This window comes from Lissotriton vulgaris, chromosome 3_1 (assembly GCF_964263255.1).
Source record: "Lissotriton vulgaris chromosome 3_1, aLisVul1.2, whole genome shotgun sequence".
Classification (NCBI taxonomy): domain Eukaryota; kingdom Metazoa; phylum Chordata; class Amphibia; order Caudata; family Salamandridae; genus Lissotriton; species Lissotriton vulgaris.
The window spans coordinates 968,953,767-968,969,179 of record NC_141689.1 but is presented as its reverse complement, the minus strand read 5'-3'; the positions used below and the strand labels follow the sequence as shown (position 1 = coordinate 968,969,179).

General features: G+C 46.7%; 1 protein-coding gene across 1 annotated transcript; it reads right to left on the bottom strand.

The window, feature by feature from the left end:
* Positions 1 to 9,615: 9,615 nt before the first annotated feature.
* LOC147727276 (uncharacterized) lies at positions 9,616 to 15,166 on the bottom strand. The gene is made up of 2 exons (XM_086963604.1): positions 14,280 to 15,166; positions 9,616 to 10,603 (listed from the first exon to the last, which is right to left on the bottom strand). Exons 1-2 carry the CDS (start codon positions 15,164 to 15,166, stop codon positions 9,616 to 9,618), a joined length of 1,875 nt encoding a protein of 624 aa, XP_086819730.1.
* Positions 15,167 to 15,413: the final 247 nt, after the last annotated feature.

Genomic DNA, 15,413 nt, shown 5'->3' with positions numbered 1-15,413 from the left:
TACCTGGGCGGTGGCGGCCAAGTTGCAGAAGGAGGTGTTGGAAGGCAGGGTGGCGGCCCCTTTGCGGAGTGGCCCATGGAACATATGATCGTTTCAGTGTTGGGAGTAGTGCCTAAGAAAGAAGAAGGTGAATTTCGAATGATATATCACCTTTCTTGGCCGGAGGGCCAGTTTGTTAATGATTACATTGCAGAGGTAGATTCCCGGGTGCTCTATGCGTTAGTGGATGATGCCATTCGCCTACTGCGGGTGTGCGGGCCGGGGGCGCGGAGATGGCCAAATGCGATATCAAATCGGCCTTCCCACTGTTGCCGATTCATCTGGCGGACTTTGATCTATTGGGCATGCAATTTGCAGGGGCCATTTACGTGGACACGGTCTTGCCCATAAGGTGTGCCATTTCCTGCACGCTTTTCGAGATGTTAAGCAAATTTTTGCAGTGGGCTTTTACTCAGATTAGCGGGCATCGGGTTGTGGCGCACTACTTGGATGGTTTCCTGTTCATCGGCACAGCTCAATCAGGAGACTGTGGTAGGGCCCTGTCACGGTTTCAGGAGATGGCGCTGCATTTCGGAGTCCCCTTGGCACCTGAGAAAACAGCTGGTCCTAGCTCTTGCTTAACCTTTTTGGCGATTGAGCTAGATTCCATCCAGTGGAAGTTATGTGAAAAAACAAGAGTTGAGGCAAAAAAATGCACCTGTTTACACCTGTGGCTTGTAAATAGAAGTGATGGTGCTTGTGATTCCAGGGAACACAACCCTGTTTGTTCCTTCAAGGGCAAAGCCCAAAAATTGCAATGTATGATAAGAAATCAGCACCCATCCAAAAGGTATTATCTTTATAGTTTCAAATGTCCACAGTACATATAAACGTGCACGATCTTGTGAGAAAAGTCCGAATTCTTGCAGATTTTCTTATTCAAATTCTCATTGTAGTGTTTCAACACAAGAAAAATCCAAGAACACAAATGGATTTCCTTCTTAGCCAGCCAACGCGTTTCGTCTCTGACAATGAGACTTCTTCAGGGCTAAGGGTAAAACATACCATAATTAGACACTTTACAACATTTACACATACAATTGAGTTAAGGTTAAAAAAAATCTACAAACACACCCAAAGCTGTGTTGTATCCATTCAGTTTACCCAAGTTGGCTAATGAATTGATTTAAAAAAATTGCAAAAAAGAAGAAAGATTGATTGAACAAACAGAACAGAAGGAAGCACTGTTCTTTAAGGAGGACCCCACTTATTCAACTATGGTGCTCATAAGAGTCTTCAATTTGTATGTAAGACTCATGAAAATTAATAAAGTTGCATTACAAAATAATGATCACATAGCAAAAAGAACAATTATTTTCAACAAGCATGTACCAGTAGCATACCTTCAACGTTAATTGGTAATCATAAATCAGTACATCATGATAGATTTCCTCAAAAACAGCATATCATGGTAATTTCTAAAGAGATGCAGAACAGAAACAAATTCCACTTTAAATTATATAACAAAAAAGAAAAGTCAAACAAGAGCATGGTATCATTCAAGTAGCAGTATTGTCCTGAAAGAGACTATCTATTAATTTTCTATTACAAAAGTTTGATGTGTCTGGGTATTTATGAGCATAAGGTGTCTACCTGTATAGGCGTACTCATTTAAGTTATTGACTAGTTCACCTTAAACGGTACATTGTTATCCAAGTAACCGCCTAGTCCTGTGACAGAAAATCTATCGATGTTCATAAAAAAAAACAGGTGAATTTAGAGACGATATGAGACACTGTGATGTTCCCTACGGCTATAATACTGTTATACCAAAGTATCATCTTTTACACTAGATTGGATTCTGCATGATATATTGCAACAGACTTATTGATTACCTCTTTGTCCTGACGAGAAGTGTTCAAGAAGACAGAACCCATACACAATCAGGATTCCCTGTCTATTATATAGTTGTATTTCTCACACTGAAAATAAATGCCATATTAGCATTAGTATCATGACTTTACTCATTGAACTGAGATGGTGAGTTTTTTTGAATCATGTAGTCAATAGACACATCTAAAATTAAAAAACTACCCGTTTTTGCTGTGCTTAATCTTGATAGTCTAAACATGGTTCACAGAGAAAAGAAAAAGTAGAAAGAAAAGAAAAAACTGTATTTTAGTCACTGTGAATATATGTAGTATATCAGTTATTAACAATTGTAATTTAGGCTGTCTCTGAAAGCTCACAAAATCACAGATTTAAGTCTTCAAAGTTGGTCTTAACATCTTGCCTTCACAATAGCAGTTTTACAGATTAACTGAACTTGCACCCAGTATCTTTCAGGAAACTCTCTAACATCAAAAATAACCTTCAATGCATAGTATTTAACATACATTCTATTAAGTACCAACATTGGACATGATTTTATCATTCACCATCAGTTTCATGAAGTATGTCAATCCATGATTCCCTCTAAGACAGTGATACTATAGCGATAAAGAAAAGTTTGGAATGCTAATATCTGGTCCATCCAGTGGAAGGCTCGCCTCCCGCAGGCAAAGGTGGAAGAGATCCGGGCATGCTTGTTGTGGGCAATCGGAAAAAAGAGAATTGCGCTGCGGGCTGTGCAGCAACTGCTGGGATTTTTGAATTGTGCATGCCTGGTGGTGCACGCGGGGCGGACGTTCTGCAGGCGGCTCGGCATGGCTATGTCGGGGGCTTCCTTACCACACCACAGGGACCGGATCTCCATGGGGGTGCGGGCTGACCTTAGGACATGGCTGGCGTTCCTCTATGACTTCAATGGGGTGTCGCTAGATTTTGTCGAGGAGCGGACTGTTTGGCAGGTGCAGATTTACTCGGAGGCGGCAGGCTTTGGCATTTTTGGGGATGGCAGATGGTGTGCGGAGGAGTGGCTGGCCCAGTGGATGAAGCAAGGGAGGAGCATCACGTTTTTGGAATTCTTTCCCCTGTTGGTGGCACTGGAGGTGTGGGGGGTTGAGTTCCAAAACAGATCTGTGCTGTTTCATGTGGACAATATGTCAGTGGTCGAGTTGGTCAACTGGCAGAGGGCAAGGGATCTCAGGGTGCTGCATCTGTTGAGGAATGTCATGCTGTGTTGCCTGAAGCTGAATGTGATTTTTCAAGCCAAGCATGTCCCTGGAGCGAATAATGACTTTGCGGATGCTTTGTCTCGTTCGCAGTGGCAGCGGTTCCGGAGGTTGGTGCCTGGAGCGGACCAGACTGCCGGCCGGCGTCTGGGCCTTGGGGGAGTGAGGGTGCTAGGACTGGTGGAGAACTCTGTGGCAGACTCATTGAGGTGATCATACAGACTGTCGTGGGAGGAGTTTGGCTCAATTATGGGATGGCGGCAGGATGCGACAGGCGGGACTCGTGTGCAGTCATTGAGCAAGGTGTACTTCACTGTATTGACAAGGATTTGTCAGCTGCGACCATTGCGAGAAAGTTGGCAGGGTTGTCTTTCTATTGTAGTTTGTTTTTTGCGTTTGACCCAACTAAGAATGTGGTCATTGGTAGGATGCTCAGGGGCTGGGGTAGGGTGAGATGGGGGGTGGGGGGGGGGGGGGGTTGAGGGAAGCTGTGACTTTTCAACTGTTGGTTCGTTTAGTTGAGGTGTTGCCGTTGTGTTGTTATGATAGTTTGGGGATTCGCCTGTTTCGTGTGTGGTGTTGATGTTTTTTGGGGCCTTTAGTGTCTCGGAGTTGTTGGGGACGAGGTACAAGGGTGGTAGGAGGTTTGAGGAGGTCAGGCTTGAGTCGGAGCGGCTTGGGATTTGGTTGGGGCTGTCTAAAACAGATCAGTTGGGGAAGGGAAAGTGGGTCTGGCTGTGTGAGAGTGGATCAGGGGGGGTTTGCCCGGTGAATGAGTGGAAGACGTTTGCGCAGGTAATGGGGATGGCAGGGGGTGAGATTTTTTGTCATGCGTCTGGATCCAGGGTTACGGCTGCACAGTTGTTGGCGGTTTTGCGAATGGCGGTTGGTAGATTGGGTTTGAATCCAGCAGGCTTTTGGGACTCATTCCTTTCATATTGGGGCATCGACTGCAGCGGCACGGGTGGGTTGGTCATGGGACAGAATCCAGAGGATTGGTAGGTGGAAGTCCCGGTGTTTTGAGCGGTATGTCAGGAAGTAGATTTTGGGGTTTCTGGGGGCTGGCTTGTAGGGGATGATGTAGCTGCATTACAGGATGTGTATTAATCTATTTTTCTTTCGTAGGTTGCGTGGGCGAACCGAGGGCCAAGACGGTCACATGGATTGTGGGGCATTTGTTTGTGCACTGGGCCTCGAAATACGCGGAGAAGCAGGTGTATGGCCGTAACCTGGGGCTCAGAGGGCAACAGCATGAGGTGCACTGGTGGGGGAAAGGGGGGATGCGATGGGGGGCACTTTTGCCCTGGCTCGCGAAGATGGTCCCTCAGAAAGGATGCCCGGATCTGTTGATAATTCACTTGGGTGAAAATGACTTGATTCAGCTGTCGGGTTTGGCGCTCTTGCAGCTGATGCAGAGGGACTTGGAAGTGATGAAGCAAAAGTTCTCTGGAACTGAATTTATTCCTAGGAGAGTTTGGAAAGGGGCAATTAAGCATGGGGCAGTCGAGAAAGCTCGAAGGAAACTAAACAGGGCAATGAGGGTTATTTGTGAGGCCAGAGACATTAAGGTGATTGCACACCCCGGACTGCGACTTGATGAAAGATTGCTTTTCAGGGATGACGGAGTGCATCTTTCGACGCTTGGGAATGCCTATTATATGAAGGTAGTGAGGGATGTGGTGAGCATATTGTGGAACGAGGCGATATGGTGCCATAGGGATGTGTAAAGGGACGGTGGCGAAAGATGCACAACAGACCCTGACGTGGGGGGGGGGGCAGGTAACCACCCGGCATTTGGGAGGGGTGGGGGAGTCACTAGTGGGCGCACCCACCTCTTGTGGGGGGAGGAGTGAATGAAGGGGGGCGACTGGTGGCATGAGAGTAGTACTTAAACAACAAGAATCCTACTCATAGTGGACAAGGAGAGTGTAGACCACAGAAGTGGGGAACACTCAGTGTTGTAAAATACCCCTCACACACCAACAGGCCCCTTGGTGTCATGCTTCATCATCGGGGTCTTCGCACCCCTCTAACCGGATGCGGCGTGCTACGACCTGCGACTACGCAGGAGCACTAGAAGGGTAAACTATGTGTGGTGTGTGTGATGTAAGTGATAGGGTATTAATGAATGTGAGTGGTGAGGTATGGTGAAGGTTTAAAAAGTACCTGGCTCGTAGGTTTAAAAAAAAAAACTTTATTCATAACCTCGGGCTGGTACTAGTAAAAGAAGTGCAGTGTGAGGTTAGTTGTCATAATTATGGACATTACCTCTGGTGTGCGTCGACATGTTTCGGAACTTGTGTTTCTTCTTCAGGACGGGGGCACAACTTCCCCACCTTACTCACGTATCTCTATGAAAAAATGTGTAAATAACTAAAAAGTGAAAAATTATTTACAGTGATAAATTAAGGCTATAGTGTGCCTAAAGCGGTATAAGTCTATGGAGTTGCATGACCTAAAAGAATGAAAAATTAAAGAATAAATTTAGTTGCCCCAGTGGGCTGGCTCAGACAGGTGCAGTCACCTGGAGCCCCAAGAGATGCTTGGATCCTGTAAGAAAAAGACAAACAGTACACACAACATATATGACACACTTGAGGTTAAAATAGCCCTGTGAACATACTCATTATGCAATGTTGTCTGGCTTCATGAGCATTTCCAGAACGTCGGGGTTGGTTGATAGATTCGTAATCTATGTGGACAAAGAGGTGGTTTCAGTATCCTTTACTCACTGTTTTGGTCGAAAATGGTGATTTTGGTTTGATTAGCCTACTCAATACTCACAGAATCTGGACGAGATTACCTCCGTGTTACCTCTAACGCATGCTCCGCTGGTAATGGTTACAAGACATTACGAATCTATCAACATATTACATATTTACATATTTTTTCATAGAGATACGTGAGTAAGGTGGGGAAGTTGTGCCCCCATCCTGAAGAAGGAACACAAGTTCCGAAACATGTCGACACACATCAGAGGTAATGTCCATAATTATGACAACTAACCTCACACTGCACTTCTTTTACTAGTACCAGCCCGAGGTTATGAATAAAGTTTTTTCTTGAAACCTACGAGCCAGGTACTTTTTAAACCTTCACCATACCTCACCACTCACATTCATTAATACCCTATCACTTACATCACACACACCACACATTGTTTACCCTTCTAGTGGTCCCGCGTAGTCGCAGGTCGTAGCACGCCGCATCCCGTTAGAGGGGTGCGAAGACCCCGATGATGAAGCATGACACCAAGGGGCCTGTTGGTGTGTGAGGGGTATTTTACAACACTGAGTGTTCCCCACTTCTGTGGTCTACACTCTCCTTGTCCACTATGAGTAGGATTCTTGTTGTTTAAGTAACAGTGCCCGTGGAGTGAGAATCCTATCTCTATACTCTACCTCCTCCCTATTGTTATTGTATGGCATGAGAGTAGTGCCAGGATGCGAAGAGAGATTGGAAGAAAGGGATGAAGAACGGAATGTGGCATGAAGTTGAATGGAAGGATAGGCTGGAGTGTATGAAGATGGAGTTGATGTTGGGGGGGGAATTTAGTGGTCTTTGACTGTTGTATTTGGTTTATGTTTGCAGCCTGGTCCTAATAAATGGCCTTTTATGCTTAACAACAGTGTGGCCTGATTATTGTGCGATGGAGGGCCCCTGGGGAAGCGAAGATGCAGTCTAGTCTTCCCATGGGGTCATTCGCGCAAGGAAGGGCCAGGCTAGGAGGAAGGGGTGGGGTTTGGGGGTGGGTATAAGAATGCAGGAGAGGAAGGCGACTTCCGCTCTTCCATGCATTATGGCATTGCTGGGTGGGATCAGTTTTCAGAGGCAACCCACCGACCCTACAGTTATTAGGGCTCAGGGGTAGGGTCGGCAGTGCGTGGAAGTTTAGGACGGGCTGCAGGGTTGGCGGTATTTGGGAGGGGTGGGGGAGTCACTAGCGGGTGCACCCACCTCTTGTGGGGAGAGGAGTGAATGAAGGGGGGGCGACTGGTGGCATGAGAGTAGTGCCAGAATGCAAAGAGAGATTGGAAGAAAGGGATGAAGAACGGAATGTTGCATGTAGTTGAATGGAAGGAGAGGCTGGAGTGTATGAAGATGGAGTTGATGTTGGGGGGGATTTAGTTGTTGTTGACTGATGTATTTGGTCTATATTTGCAGCCTGGTCCTAATAAATGGCCTTTTACGCTTAACAACAGTGTGGCCTGATTATTGCGTGACAGGCATTGAAGGTGAGCAGGTCGAGCATTGAGAGCCACAGGCTCTGCCCAGCCAGTGGATGTACATTTAAACCATATAAACCACAGTCAAATCAACTGCATCAGTGGATGTAGAGGGTGCAGTGGTAGTAGGGCCACTGCATTAGGTTTATCCCCCTGGCCGTGATAGCGGCCTGACCAGCATCAGATGCAGCTTGCCAGGGACGGACTCCCACCTCCCAACTCCTCAAACTCTGCTTGCCTCTCACAAGCGGTTAGCACAATATATATCCAGCTTCACCCTTAGTTTACTTTATTGCTCCTCTTACCATCACCTCCTTGTGTTTAATCAGTGCAAGGATCTGGAGGAGGAGAACTTGAAACAAGCAGTCAAAGTCAGATTACTGTTTGGAAGGATGGATAACCGCCCCCAATAGCACTAACAACACTGTGCTACATCGTCATGAAGTTAGCAAGTAGAAGCTCCAAACAGGCGGCCCGAGATGCTTGCTAAGAGTCTATAACAAATTGCTTGCAATTTACCCAAAAGGAATAGGTTGCATGGGGAAGAAAATCACAATCTCGCCAGAAGGCATGTCTGAATCTGTAGCTGATCCTGCACCTGTAGAATCCGGAGAGACCCTCTCTACCACCCCTTTGAAAGCCAGTAATATGAGCTGACCCACCCTAAAGCTCATAACAAACTTCTACCACAAGATCGGAAAGGAATTTGCTCCTATGCCTGCCTCTAGAGCTGCTCTGAGTCCCGAGAACCTGGAAGACAGCTGTATCTGCATTTCAACTGAATTTTGACTGGAACTGTGCTAAAGCAGGTTGGCCCACCACAGCAAAGATAAAACCGGTGATGAAACCCCTAAAGGGGTTACCTGTGAGTCTGAAAGCGATCCAGTTGACTAAAACGCCTAGGATCAGAAACAAGCTCCAGCAAGCTCACACAGCAAAGGGGATGATTTCCAAAGCCCAAGGGATTCACAACTAACTGAGCACATGGAGTCTGCAAAAAAGTTCATTAAAACCAGTGATCCTTCCTCTCATGAACCTTCTAAATGTCTACTTCGGGATGGCGCAATTTAAAGCCTGGCAGCGCCATGTGACTAACGGGAAGATAAATTACCAGGCAGCGATTACCTGAGCACCAGCTCTTTAATTTTCCTCGAGTATACCCTGCCTGATGTACCAGTAGGCACCATAGTGAGTGGAAGGGTATTTTGATACTCCATCATTATTCTAGACAACAAAGGGGACAAGACAGGGGAGGCTCCGGCTCAGTCTATCACTCCCCCTTTGGAAATGGCAGAGCCTCCTCGGGAGGCACCCATTTTCATGACTCAGCCTTTCAGAGTATTCCAGCAAACCAACCCCCGAGTAGCATCTTATCCAACTTATAAAAGTAATAATAATCTTTATTCGGCATAAAAAGAAATATGACCCTAAAAGAGACAATTTAAAATACACATACATCTGTAAAAACCGCCATATGTACTGGATGAGACAACATGGAGTCCCTAATGTATCGTAGTCCCCGCAGGTGTCTTAAATACATAGCACTTCCAACAAACTTTTCTTAAATTAAGTTTAAAAAGTAGTCAATAAAATCCAGATTTAACAGTTAAATAGCATATGGGGACTACTCAGAATCCTAAAAAATAACCCACAATTCAAGACATTTAGAGGAGCCTGCCACGATGCAAAATTTGTGAATGCTCTTTTGACTCTTAATCACCTCTAGTGGTTCTTATCCTTAATGGTGATCTTAATAAATTAGAAACACAGAAGAGTATAAAAGCATCAGAGGAGAGTTGTAAAAACAGTAAGGCAACATGTGCCTACCTAAATTTAAGCTTTTTTAAAAGCCTGTTGAGCAACACTCATCTAGGATATGAGTAATATGTGCAGAGAAGGACAAAATGTAGGGTAGCCTGTGGAGACCTATTTTTGCAGCCACAGGGTCCTTTATGTTCTGCGTGCACTGCAAAGTCCAGGGGTAAAGCCATTAAGTGGTGAAATAAATACATTCTAAGACAAATAATTAAAAAATCTATCTTGGGCACTTGTTATCAGTAATAAATAAATTTCCATGCCCTGCAACGATTTTACTAGAATATGTTTAGGCTTTCCTGTTTTCAGTTTCTATTTTGGGTAAATTCTGGTGGTGTTTTGTCAGTGTTTTCCAGTGATTTCAATACCTGAAAAAAACTGTGCTTTTCAGTGATTTCTAATTTTCGCGCCATAAAAAACAACTGAAACTGTGTTTTTCCGGTGTTTATGAAACGCTTTGCTTTTATTATTGCTGGCTTTCTTCATTGATGCATGGCATATAGACAGTGCATGTAGGTGTATATGAAGTCCAAATACATTTTACACAAGTCAAATTTATTGTAGTACACCATACAATATTTCTTCAGAGATTCTTTAGTCATTCGTGCTCTCTCTTTCCTTCCCATGTACACTTTTATTTGTGAAAATGCCCTCTCAACATTGGCACTTGAGACTGGCAACGCCAAAACAGCCAGTACACAACTTGCCAACTCTGGCCACTGACGTAGCTTCCCATGCCAGTACTGGTGCACCTCAAGGTTGACATTCTCTGGGACAGGTTCTGCAACATACGCGTTGAACTGGGTGCACATGCCCTCAGAGGTATTAAAGCGGTCAAAAATGAAGCTGTACTTTGAAAAGTCCGGAGAAAATTCCCCTTTACGGAATGGATCTAACACTTGTGCAGCGTACCAAAGTGAGTCTTCATTGACTTCAAACGCCATGGTTGGTGAAGGGACATTTCTATGCATCATAGCTAGCCATTTCTCATGCATGGTAAAATAAAATTTCCTGAATTGGTCTTCAACACTTCTTTGCTTCCCAAGTGGCAAGCATTGTAACAGGGAACATGTTGCCGTGCCAAAGTCACTAAAAGTGTCGTCTAGCCTACTCTCGAGGAGATGTTTGACATCAACACCAATTATACTGAACACTTGGTAGACAAGGGTGTTTTCTGACTCTAGTTTTTTTATTATGTCCACTACAGCAGTCATGTTTTCCTGTAAAAATCTAAGGATGCAGTACAGTGTACTTTTCTTGACATCACTATCAATATGTACCCGAAGATCCTCACATTTCTTGCCTTTTGCATCATTACTAAGCAAAAATTCAGTAAGGGGTCGCCACATAGATAATATTGCATTCACGGCCTCTAGTACTGAGAACCACCTACTAAATAACACAGTTGGGATGACTCTTTCTTTGCTGCCACACAAAACACAAAATGAGAAATATTTCGTTTGAGTTGAAATGAAATGAAATGAAAACAGTATTTAATAAAGCGCACTGCTGCCAAGCGGCTTCCTGGCGCTGGGGGACCTGGATCAGAACTCACACAGGGGAACACAAGGGAACCTAAGGAGGGAAAGCCAAAGAGAAAAGAAAAGTTTTTAAGGCTTTACGGAAGTGACTAAAAATAGGAATGGAGCGAAGATGAAGTGGGAGACTATTCCAGAACTGGGGAGCCAAGACAGAAAGACGAGTGCCCCCAGATCTGGATTTACGGAAGCGGGGAATGTGGAGAAGGGAGAGAGAGGAAGAGCGAAGGGTGCGACTGGGGACATAGGAAGAAATGAGGGAAGTGATGTAGGCAGGGGCAGAGCGAGAGTGGGCACGAAAGGCAAAGCAAGCAAGTTTGAAGAGGGATCTAAAGCGGATAGGGAGCCAGTGAAGGGATTTCAAAGCCGGGGTAATGTGAGAGGATTTGGGGAGGGAGAGAATGAGACGGGCAGCCTGGTTTTGAATGGCCTGTAAGCGTCGGGACTCGTGGGAAGGGATGCCCACGTACAGGCCATTGCCATAGTCGAGGCGTGAGATGACTAAAGCCAAGACTATGGTTTTAAGCGCGTCGATGGTAAAAAAGCGAGATATTTTCCGAATGAGACGGAGGGAAAGGAAACATGAAGACACAACAGAGCTGATCTGGCTGTGCATGGTTAAGTCAGAGCTGACTTTAATGCCAAGGGTACGAACAGAGGAAGAGGGCGTGGGGGGGACCGAAAGAAGGGGGCCAATGTGCAGGGGACCAAGGGTTAGAAGGGCCACCCGTGAGGACAAGTTCCGTCTTATCGGGGTTGAGCTTAAGATGGTTGGCGCTCATCCACTCAGAGATAAAGATAAGGGTGGAACTGAACTTGGGAATAGAATCGGGAGAAGAAGACAGATCAAAGACAAGCTGGAGGTCATCTGCGTAATTATATACAGAGACCCCCAGCTTGAGAAGAGAGGAAACAAGGGGACAGATGTACAGATTAAAGAGGAGAGGGGAAAGAGAGGAGCCCTGAGGAACACCACAGGTGACCGGACAGAAAGGGGCAGAGAAACCGGAGAGATGAACAGCCTGATGCCTATCCTGAAGAAAGGATGAAAGCCAGGAGAAGGCCGCGCCCCGAATGCCCGCTGCGCGGACACGGTCGAGCAGAATGGAGTGGTCGACCGTGTCAAACGCAGCGGACAAGTCGAGAAGCACCAGGGCTTGGGGAAGGTTAACATCAGCCTTGCCCTTGAGTTCATCCAAGACCGCTAGAACCACCGCTTCTGTAGAATGGCCAGGGCGGAAGCCCGCCTGGTGGGAAGCTAAAAGACCATTGTCCTCGATGTATGAGGAAAGGCAGGAGGTAACGTGGGTCTCTAAGATTTTACCCAGGTAGGGGAGGAGGGAGATAGGACGGAAATTAGCGGGGAGGGAAGGATCTAGACCAGGTTTTTTTAGAATGGGAAGCACAACAGCAGATTTAAAGGAAGAAGGAACAGTACCAGAGGCCAGTGAGGAGTTGAGAAGAGAGAGGGGAGGACCAGGACAGTTAGTGAAGAGGATTTTGAGGATACGCGCGGGAACACCGTCCAAGGGAGAGCCAGATTTAACTTTAGACAGATAGTTGTGAAACAAGTCAGGGGAGATAGGGGGGAAAATGTCAAGGGAAGAAGAAGGGAGAGTGGCAGGGCTAGTGAGGATAGGCTGAGGCACAGTGGGAATGTTAGCTTTAATTTTCGCAATCTTGTCGATAAAAAAGTTATTGAGTGAGAGACAGAGGGGTTGGGAAGGAACCAAGCCGGGGGAGGAACGGTCAGAAGTGGCAAGATTGCGAACCAAAGAGAAGATTTCGCGGGGTTTATTCACGGAGAGCGATACTCTCTCCGTGAAATAGGAAGTTTTGGCATTAAGAACTGCTTTTTTGTAGTTGGTAAGGAGTTGCCTGTACTGAGCTCGCAGAGGGGGGGAGTACTGACGTCTCCAAAGGCGTTCCGCCCGCCTAAGATCAAGTTTTAGTGCTTTGAGCTCAGTAGAGAACCATTTGTGCGCGTCGTATGGACGAACCGCTTTGATCTTTTTGAGCGGGGCCACACGGTCACACGAAGCAGCCAGCCAAGTATTTAAGGCTTTGGCCTGGGAATCAAGGGGGAGACAGGTAAGATCAGGAGCGGAAGAAATCAAAGATAGTGAAAGGGAGTCAAGGTCGGTATGGTTCCAATTGCGGGCTAGAAGGCTTTTAGGGGGAGAGGGTTTATCAGCCACACCTAAGTGAACAGAAAAGGAAATAATAGAGTGATCAGACCAAACACAGGGAGAGATAGAGGGAGGTAAAGCAAGGGGACAAGATGACCAGATTTGGTCGAGTATATGGCCGTGCACGTGGGTAGGGGTTGTGACATAAGAGGTAAGATTCAGACATTGAAGAGTGGCAGAGAAGTCTTTAGAAGAAGAATCTTCCTTAGGGTCTCCAGGCCAGAAATTAAAGTCACCGAGAAGGAGCACAGAGGATATGTTGACCACGAGGGTGGCCAGCAACTCCTGGATGGAGGCTACAAAGGAAGGCATCGATTGAGGGGGGCGATAGACAAGAACCACAGTGAGGGGGGAAGGAAAATTGAGGGAGCGGGCCACCAGGTAGTCCACATTAGGAATGGGGGGATGAGGAAGGAGCTGAAATTTAAGTGGCGACCGGACAATCATCGCCACCCCCCCGCCGGCCCTGCCATCCGGGCGGTCAGCTCGGAGGGCATAGTAGGTGTCGGGGAGGATGGCTAGGAGGTCAGGGAGAGAGTCAGTAGTGAACCAGGTTTCGGTCAGAAATAAAAAGTCAGGAAAGTCAGTGGTTAGAAGATTAAAAAGTGCTGTCTGGTGTTTAACTGCGGACCGGGTATTAAGTAGGTAGGCAGAGGCAACCGTGAGGGCCGGGGGGGGACGAGGGACCGTAGGAGAAGTAGACGGGAGAGGAGGGGGATCAGAAGAGATAAGAGTCGGGTGAAGTAGGGGAGAAGAGAGAATGCCAAGTGATTGTAGGTGATAGAGGGGGAGAGGGGCAGGAGAGGGGAAAGCGGATAGGGCAGTAAGTTGGGCAGCAGTATAAACCAGGCGAGAGGCAGAGTGTGTGGCCCCTGGTCCCGGCCCGTCGCGGACGGGCGCAGACGGGCTTAACTTAGGCGCAACTTCGGCGCGCCGTCGTCGCGCCCGCTGCGCCCGCCCGCTGCGCCGTCGGAAAACAGGAACAGTTATGTAGGGGCGACACATGGAGAGGGAGGGTCAAGGGGGCGTGACAGGGGGTGGAGGAGCCAAAGCGCTGCAGCGCCGAGGACAGACCCGCCCAAGATGGTGGAGCCGCCCGTCCCCTCCGAGAGTCAGGCGAGGAGGGGGCGATCAGCGGCGGCGGTCTGGTCCTGGTCGCGTGCAGGGAAGGGGCAGCCAGGAAGGATCCGAGCGCCGGGATCGAGGCGCAGTGCAGGTGTGTGGCCAAGTTTATTTAAAAAGCAAGAATGCTTAAGAGTCTCGTTGCTCCCGGAGTCGCCTCGGGAGATCAGTGTGCAGGTCGGTGAGCCCAGGTAAATGAGCTCCTTAAAAAGCTGAGCCAGGGGGGGAGGAGCCAAAGCGCTGCAGCGCTGAGGACAGACCCGCCCAAGATGGTGGAGCCGCCCGTCCCCTCCGATATGCGCATAACGAAACAGTGCGCCTGAATGTACTACAAAATCAATAGCATTCTTCATCAGCTCAGAAGATTGTAATGCTGCTTTCAGCATACCATCTAGCAAGTGGCAAGGATCTCTCACAGGGAAACACTTCAGCTCAGGTATTGCTTTTGACAGGTCATCACATAACTTTTTCATATACGTAGCTGAATCGCTGCAAATACAAACAATATCTCCCCAATCTTTGCTAAACTTGGTAAGAACTCTCTGCAGCAGCATTCCTAGTGACACTGCATTGCATGTTTCCAGTACATCCAGATCTGCCATGATGGTACGTCTGTGCCATCCATTTTTTGCATCACAAAATGTGATTAGCACTGCCACTGCTGGGTCGCCACGCATCTCTGGGGTTTCATCAATGGTAACAGAGATCTTAACATCACCTTGCAGTAACTCTGAAATATGTTCAATATCTGCAAGGAACACCTCTGGTAGGTATTTCTCATACATTTGTGTTGGTTTTGGTAATGTTTTGAATGCTGGTGCACGCTTGCGGAATAGATTCCTAATCGGTCCATCAGCTTGGTGTAAGCTGGTTCCAGATTGCACTAGGGCACGTACAAATTCATGTACCACATCCTTTTCTTCCTCACGTTTTCTTTTGAAGCGGGTCATTGTCTCAGCAAGAGACATCTGGCAAAGGCTGTCGCTATTAGGTGGCTCTTTCAATTTCAAGTGGGTCTTGGTGGCAAGATGTTCAGCAATTCGGCTTGCAGTTTTCCCACTTACTATTGGGACAGTCACTCTGCAAACCCTGCAAATTAACATCTTTTGCCCACGCACTTCTTCAACCATGAAATCTTTGTTTTCCAGCACATAATCTTCTGCCGTCTTTATTCTGCGGGGCATTCTGTTCTGCGCAAAGTAGATCATAAAAAAAGACACTTAGAAACCGGTTGTGTACTGTTGAGAAAATGATGCCACTGAACAGGCTGCCAACCAATTGGTGAAATTGAAGAACACATATTTGAGGCATAGCATAAGGATCCATTTTATCTTTAGCTTTTGATTTAAAACTTTAAAAATCTGTATCCTAGGTACCCTAAATGCTTATTAACCATCATGCTTTAAAAAAAAGAATTAGTTTCTGGATGTA

What these genes read in the sequence shown, in the direction of transcription:
- LOC147727276 (XM_086963604.1), bottom strand. Translation starts at nt 15,166, where the DNA reads ATGCCCCGCAGAATAAAGACGGCAGAAGATTATGTGCTGGAAAACAAA. An exon ending in GCACTGTTTCGTTATGCGCA is followed by an intron (nt 10,604 to 14,279) that starts TATCGGAGGGGA and finishes ATTTCATTTCAT; the next exon opens with TTCAACTCAAACGAAATATT.